The sequence below is a fragment of the Tiliqua scincoides genome, chromosome 4, assembly GCF_035046505.1.
Source record: "Tiliqua scincoides isolate rTilSci1 chromosome 4, rTilSci1.hap2, whole genome shotgun sequence".
NCBI lineage: Eukaryota > Metazoa > Chordata > Lepidosauria > Squamata > Scincidae > Tiliqua > Tiliqua scincoides.
The window spans coordinates 25,431,642-25,439,904 of record NC_089824.1 but is presented as its reverse complement, the minus strand read 5'-3'; the positions used below and the strand labels follow the sequence as shown (position 1 = coordinate 25,439,904).

The 8,263-nt window shown below is 40.9% G+C and overlaps 1 protein-coding gene across 1 annotated transcript; it reads right to left on the bottom strand.

Moving 5' to 3' along the window:
- Window positions 1-1,606: 1,606 nt before the first annotated feature.
- FBXO43 (F-box protein 43) lies at window positions 1,607-8,047 on the bottom strand. The gene is made up of 4 exons (XM_066626397.1): window positions 6,543-8,047; window positions 4,856-4,958; window positions 2,930-3,115; window positions 1,607-1,855 (listed from the first exon to the last, which is right to left on the bottom strand). Exons 1-4 carry the CDS (start codon window positions 8,045-8,047, stop codon window positions 1,607-1,609), a joined length of 2,043 nt encoding a protein of 680 aa, XP_066482494.1.
- Window positions 8,048-8,263: the final 216 nt, after the last annotated feature.

Sequence of the window (8,263 nt, the reverse complement as noted above, 5' to 3'; positions counted from 1 at the left end):
AGACAGAACTTCAAACAGCACCTAGAGAGATTGTATAGTTGTAGTAGGAAATGGATGGGAAACTTGGCAGTCTGGGTCAGACAGACGTGGTGGCACTGGGTTTTTAAATATATGGTAACAGTTGTGCTGCCAGTGCTGCTGAATCTTTAACACAATGAAGAGAATGCCAATGCTTAAGGCTTCTACTGCTGCTGATGGATTATTATTATTAACAGTATTTATATACCGCTTTTCAACTAAAAGTTCACAAAGCGGTTTACAGAGAAAAATCAAATAACTAAATGGCCGAGTGATTATGACCGAGTGGTGCAAGTTGGTAGTGCTCAGCTAGGTTTTGTTCCACATACTTTAGCAGGAGCTGACTGCGTGGCAGTTGGGGGGGGGAAATACCAAAAGAAGAAAAAAAATATACTTAAAAGGATGTTCAGCTAGATGGGGAGACATATCTGAAATTAGTCTCACATTGTCACTGTTTAGGGGGGCAGCTCATACAACACTGTCACTCTTACAGTGCTCACCTGTATTCCCCCTCCACCGAACTGTTACAAAAATAGAAAATCTGATTTTGAGAACAGTGGTACAATGACCATGTATATGGACTGTTAACACTACTATTCTAGAGCTATTTTTCTAGAACAGAAAGGAATAAAGGTGAAAAGTCAGGCCACTGTGTATCCAAAATAAAATATAGCTACTGCAGTATGAAAGAATGTTGCAGTTTCACATAAGACTGCAAATGGAAAAGCAACAACTGGCTGGTACAACTGGGAGACCTCTGAAAGTGCCCTTACTTCTATAACTTTACATCATAACGATGCTGTATTGTGGTGGTTGCCAAACTGTGGGTCACAACCTGATTTCTGGTAGGTCCCATAACAGCCTGTTCAAAATCATATAGCTATTGTCCTACAAACGGTTCAGCTCCTTGCAGACTGAGCACCTGCAGTTTGCAAGAATGTGAAAATATAGGGAGATAAATGTTTGAGCATCTTTTGAGGGGTTATTATTACATGTAAATAAATGATGTCTTTCTAGATTTTTTTTTAAAAGTCTCATAAATCTAGGTGGGTTCCGATGGAGAATTGTTTTAAAAAGTGGGCCCCAGTGCTAAAAAGTTCGGGAACCAGTGCTATGTTGTGATATATTTGTTGAAACAACAAGTTATTTCAGCCAATTCATATAATAGGTATTGTTAACAGTAACGCATTTTTAAAGAAATTTTATTTAAAAAAGATAGCACAAAATTTTAATTTTTTAGATTTGACAGCAAGATAAGAATTATATTTTAAATTCTAAAACAGAATTGTAAGACATGTTGTAAGACATGTTGAAAAAACTGGATTGAAAGTACTTTATTTAACTATCGTTGAGTGTTTGCCAAAAAGACAAATAAGGCAAAACATTTAAAATCTTTTTAACTTTTTTTTCAAAATGTATCAAAAGCCGTGTTTTTAAAGACACCTACATTAGAATGAAATTATTGACTTGATTATGGTCGACATCATCATCTATAGTACAGTACTGTCAAAATGCATAATTATTAAAAAGTGCTATCTAGTCAAAATAGGAAATTGAAAGAGAAATATGTTCATTTATTCCAATACACTTAGAGACGTTTTAAATTCCTCTTGCTTTTGGCACTTCCTGGCAGAGCATCTTTTCTCTTGTGCTGTTTAGTAGATGAACTGCTACAGTCTCTTGAACCATGAAAGGCACACAGACATAAAATGCAGAAATCAAATGCACAGTCTTCTCTACTACAGAGTCCACGTATCCTTAAGGGCTGATATTTAGCAGGGCTCTGACACCTTGGACAGGGTCTTAAGGCTTCATCACTGAAAAGAGTTTTGGCAACCTGTAGCAGGAAAACAAATAATTTAGGACTTGATCATGTGCACTTTTTCATAAGGCTGCTTACCTCATTCTCATGTCATATTGACCGAACAGAATGGAACATAGGAAGCTGCCTTATACCAAGTCAAACCATTGGTTCATCTAGAACTGTTGACTCTTGATTGGCAGCCGCTCTCTCCAGAGTTAGAAAGGAATTTTTCTCTGCCCTGAACTTGGAACCTTCTGCATGCAAAGCTTTGTTCTACCCACTGAGCTGTGGGACCCCCTCCAAATTAACAAAAAATGATTTTTGCAGTCAATTGACAACAATTAGTTTTAATGAGATACAATCAGGAAATCTTCATCCTTAGGCAAAAGGCAACTGGAAAAAGTTATTGATAAATGGTTATGATTTTCCTCTGAGACACTTAGGATTGCTCCTTTTGCTGCAACTTTCACTAAATCCTTCTATAATATTAATTGCTACAGCAGTGGTTCCCAAAGTCCTCCTTAGGAAGAGGGAACCACCTAAGTGCTTGCAGGAGTGGGGGATTGCAGCAATACGATCCCCAAGATCATGCTGCTACTGAGGAAAAGGGGGGTTCTGGCTTACTTGAAGCCAGCAACGAGGTCCAGGGTAAGGGGGTGCAGACAGTTGCACAGAGATCTCAGCAGGGCTCCCCAAGCCTGGAAAATAAAGAAAATTGTGATTGGATGTCACTTTCGGTTTCCAGTAATGAAACCAGAAGTAACTTCCAATTGCAAAACTAGAAGTGACTTCCAATCACAATTTTCTTTATTTTCCAGTATTGGAGAGCCCTTTGGAGGTGTCTGCCTCATCGCTGGCTTCACGGAAGGCTGGAAAACCCCTTCTTTCTCCAGCAGCAGTGAAATCCTGGGGATCACGTTACTGCAATCCTGCTGCCCCCAGGAAACCTAAGTGCTTTCCTGGCTGGTGAGTTGTGACTCACCAGTTTGGGAACCACTGTGCTAGAGAGTTGTCTTCCTCCCTACCACACATGATATTTGTTTAGTCTGCAGCACATCTGTCAAATTCTTTTTATTGGTCTTTTAGCAGCTATTTGCAGTAGCCTACCTGTACATATGCTTCTTGTTTACTAGATGATTGAAGTATAGGACTGCATTCAACAGGTGTTAGAAGCTCACTACAAGAGGACTGCATGTGTAGTACTGTAGATTTTGCTTGGGCCTGGACTGGTCTTAATGCAAATCTACTCATCATAAGTCTAGTGGCAGCATCTTCAGCATCTGGCAGGTATCCCTGTTAAAATTGTTAACACAAAAATCACCACAAATTACATTTTTCCAAGAAATAAGTTTAAGTTGCAGTGTACTATTTTAGTAACAGTGTCTTTCAACTAGACACACAAAACCCTTCCTCTTCATCTGGCCCAGAAATTCTATACTTTACCTGTTCTACATCATGATTGAAATATACAGCATATTCATAGAAAATTGGGTTTCAACAGAACAGAGGTGTTCAGACTTTCTTCCCTCAGAGAAACGTTTCCATATAAAATCATCTGCTGAATCATCTACAGAGAGGTAACATGGGCAGAGCCTGAGGGGCACCCACTCCAGGCACTTCACAAAGAGGAGCACAAACCCACAGGCCATTCAAGATGGCAGCTACAGCACGGTCACACATCCTGCTGCCTTTAAGTGGCAGCAGTAAGATTGTACCTGCCACCTCTGAGCAGCTGCTGACTCAGGTAGTAATTGTTGGTGACATGGTAATGTCATCACATCACCACAGTAACATAGATAAAGGGAGGCACAAGCACTGAGTTTTGCAGGATGCCTCAACAGATTGTGCAAGTTGTCCCTCCTCCTTGCCATTGGAGGCATTCTCAGCAGCAAGAGCAAAGCAGATGTGTCTCCTCTATTTTGTTCTTACCACCCAGGATGGCTCTGACAGGGAGGGGCAACTGCACAGTGCACTGAGGCACTCTGCAAAACTTAGTGCTCTGCCCCCCTGTAGTTAAGCTATTGCATGTTTCTTCAAACACTTAGAGGCAGCAGCAGCAGGTGCAATCTCATTTCCTGCTGCTCCCATTCCTTCCAAAGGAAAAAGCACCAAGGACTGCATGCAGCGAGACTGCACCTACTGCTTCTCAGCAAGGAAGTAAATGGTGGTGATGTGGCAATGTCATCACATCACTACAATAACATAGCTAAGGATGGGGAAAATTCTAAGTTTTGTAGGGTGCCTCAACACACTGTGCAAGCTGCCCCCCCCCCCGCCACTGAAGCCATTATGGCAGTGAGAGCAAGTGGTGTCTTCTCCGCTTTGTTCTTGGTGCTGAGAATGGCTCTGATGGGGAAGCTTGCATGGCATACTGAGGCACCCTGCAAAATGTAGTGTTGTCCCCCCCCCCCGTAGCTAAGCTACTGCATCACCACCAGTTGTTTCTGCATCTGCGCACTGGGGGATGGCACCAGGAGTCACTGCCCTGGGTGTAAGAGATAGGTGTCATGCCTCTAGCTGTACATCTGCCATTGAGCCCCACACAATGCAGAATCATGATGGAAAGTGCTGGTTGGCTGCTCCACACCAACTGTATCACAGGGAAAATGGTCCCCTGTAGCTGCAGACTGCAGGAGAAATTCAGTAGTAGTGAGGAGGCTACCTTTTAGGGAATTTTGTCAGAAATATACTTTGAAAACCATAACAATAGAGAAATGGAACAAGGATACTTGTGGTACAAAACAAGTAAACAACTGTGATGGGATAAGGTTTAGTTTTAATTTGATCTACCAGAAATACAAAACCAAACCAAACAAAAAGCCTGTTAGAATCTATTCAAAGTGTTCTTTAAATCAGTTTACTTGAGACATGGTTGGATTCTAGAAGTGGTAACTTTTAATCAGTACAAGAATGAATGCAGCAGGAAATGTCATGGTCTGATGAAGCCGTTAATGGAACAGGAGTAAAACTCCAGATCTTTCTACTTTGTGTCCACCTGAAAAATCCCTCAATGTCCATGCAAAAATATGTTACCTTAGCTTCTGCTCTCAGCTGTTTTATGTACAACTTTCTTCTCCGATTTGCATGCTTATCTTGTGTAACAATTTCTTGCCAGCTTTTGCTTACATTCCACATACTGAAACAAAGAACTACTATCAGCTACTATTCAAATATTATGCCAGAGTACAGGAGATGTGACTGATATTGTTCAAAAGACACCTTTGCTTAGTCAGGCTGAATTGCATAGGGCAGTGTTCTTCAACCTTGGGGTCATGACCCCATTGGGGTTGGCAAAGCCTCAGTAGTGGGGTTGTGGCAACTTATGGGAATGAAAAAGGTTAAAGACCACTGGACTAGAGCACCACCAAGTAAAGGGGGAGGCATCTGGTGTACTCCTTCAGGTAACAGGAGATTGTGTCCCAGTCCTTCTCAGGTTCTTAGCAATTGGGCTAAAATGGCTTTCATGATACTTTTTCTGCCCTCTCTAATAAGAATATTTGGCTACAGTGAATGGTGCTGGGTGGTTATTATGGGGGCAGGGAATGGGCAGTGATGGATTGAGGTGACCAGAGAGGGTCCCAGGAAGGGATGGGATCAAAGGTGGGTCCCTACTGTCCTACTTAATTTAATTGTTGGGGTTGTGGCAAAAAAAGTTGAAGACCACTAGCATAGGGGTCCTCATCAAAGGCAGGTACAACAGCCCCAGTAATAGCTGTAACAAGGGACAAAGTGTCCTTGAGCACCAGATCCTATGCTCCGAAGCTGCCATACAACAAAGCCTAGAAACAATTATATAGATAGGCTTTGAAAATGTTATTTTTCTCAGCAGTAAATCCATTATGTTTAGTAAGACTTAGGCTATAATCATATTTTACTCACATGAAACAAACACCTCTAGTAATATATTTAGTTTTTACTAAATGTGCACACGAACAGAGAAGCAGACACCAACATTAAGCATTGTAGTTGCTAATGCCAGGAGTTTGTACTACATAACAACTTTGATATTTTTCATGTTTCAATCTATCACGAGATAACGGAGCAGCACCATTGCCATAATAGATATTTGTCAACTTCTTAAAACCTAATGAATGAGTCTTAAGTGTTTATAATTTTGAGATATTACATAATTTTAAAAAACTCAGCAGAAACTCTTCAGTGTTTCAACAGGAAGGAGAGGATGGGGAAGGTAATTTGACAACATAGCTTGTGAGTGTCACATTGTGAATGCTACCCATAATATCAATGCTGGATAAGTAGGAGTGAATTTTAAATTTCAGCACAATCCTATCTTGACTGGAATAAGCAGGCCAGGAGTCTTGTGCTGTATCCAGCGCAAGATAGGGTGCCAAAGTGGCTCAGCCAGAGGTAAGGAGAAACTGCAGTGGTAAGCCACTGCCGTCCCTATGGGACTCTTCGGACTTGCACCACCTCAGGAGGCACCCTCCCTCCCACCTCCTCCCTGCTCTCCCCAGAGTTGTCAGAGCTTACCTGGGGGAAGCTGCCATGGAGGCTGGATGTAGCCTCTGTGCTCTAGCATACCTCTGTGCACTGGTGCAGCTTCCTCCTGAGGAGGCACAAACATGCTTTATGGCACGTTTGCAACCCTTTTAGTGCCTTCTAATGTGAAGTCAGGATTGTGCCCTTAGTTACACTTATATGGGATCACTGGGGAGGACATCCAATGAAAGTTTATGGTCTTTATAGTTGTCTCTCTTACCTGCATAGGCTTTCCACAGTCAGGATATCTAAAATCATAGTAAGAACATGTTTTAAGTCTCTGTCTCTTAATTCTGTTAATATATCTAGTTTCTCCAGGCCCATTTTCTTCCCAATGAGTTGAGCGACAATGTGCTTCAGGACAGACAAGCCATCTCCATCAAAGTTCCTTAAAAGGTAGTTTGGTTCTGTTCTTTTACTTCTGCTTTGCATAAACAGCTCATGAATTACTTGCAAAGCAGGGGTTCTTGACATATCACCAACTTTTGGAGCCATGAGTTTGTCATCATCCTCATTAAAAACCAATTCACTAACTTCACAGATAGAACCAGCTGCTATTTTTAGTTTGCATTTTGAATTAGCAGGAGTAGTATCATAGTCTTCCTCTTTTTCAGATTGTGAGCCACGTTCTGAAAGAGTGGATAATCTTCTGGAACGCTGTAACTTTCTTACCTTTCTTTTAGAGTTTAGAACACTAGATGATTCATTACGTTTTTGAAGAAGTTCTTGGAAAGATCCCTCATGATCCGACAGGGAATCTTCTGATTGATAAAGGACAAGTGAATTATAGCTGCTGCAGTCAGGAGTAAAAAGGCTCTGGTTTTTTATTTCTTTAGCTGGGGGAGTATTTATTTCAACAATATTAAGTTTAAAGCCTTCTATAAGACTATTGATGGGTGTTACAAATCCATCATCATTTGTCTCTGACAGTATGCAGTTGGGAGTTTCAAAAAACTCTGAACAAGTGCTTTGATCATTAAAACTATTGAGGGCTCTATCGAAAAAGCCATTGGGTGTATTTGTAGAAGTTGTAGGTTGGATTGGAGATAAACAGCCTGGTTCTGACAACAAGCTGCCTTTAGATTTTGAATCATCTATTGTAGAAGTCCTCTGTTGGGAAAACAAAAGCCTCAGTTTCTGACAACCAGGAGCTGGGTCTTCATTTTTTAAAGTACTGGTAGCCAGTGGCTTGAAGGTCTTCTTTCTTGGAGAATCCAAGGAACACTTTGAAACTCTTTCATCAAAGCTAAGAAAATGAGATAAAGAAGTTTTTTTCCAGCTGATCCCCGAGGATGATGATTGTCTTTCAGACCATCCCACAGCACCAACAGATGCTGCTTTGGAAACAAGCAGTCTTCTGCGGAGTGACAAGTCCTTTTTAGCAACTTTGGGTGTTTCATAAAAGTCTTTATGCCCACTAGCTTCCTTCCTTTCTGATAAAAAGATTGAATTATTTTTGTGTTCAGTAGGAGACAATACCAAAGTGCTGAAACTAGAATGTGAATGTTTGGAATACTCAGGTAGACCTCTTTCATTCTGTGCTCTTTTATGTTCTGCATCAGTACAGTCAAAGCTTGAATCTTTTAATGATTCATTGTATCCACTGTCCTGAAATATGGAAGGGGAACAAGAATCCCTAAAATTGGAATATCTTGCATTGTTGCTGGGAGAGGTAAGTTTGCCTCTTTTAAGAATATTAGATAGAATTGAGTGACTTTCTGACATCTTGTGCTTGTAACTGGCTCTGTAAAGTGATAACAGCATTATAGAAACAAATTATTACATTTTACTCAGTTAAGCAACTTCATATTCTTTGATAACAAACGAGGAGGACGGACAGACAGACTTGTAACTCAGCAGTAGTGTACATGCTTTGCATTCGAAGATGCCAGGTTCAGTCTCTGACATCTCAAGGTAAGACTTTTTCCACCTATTTTAGAT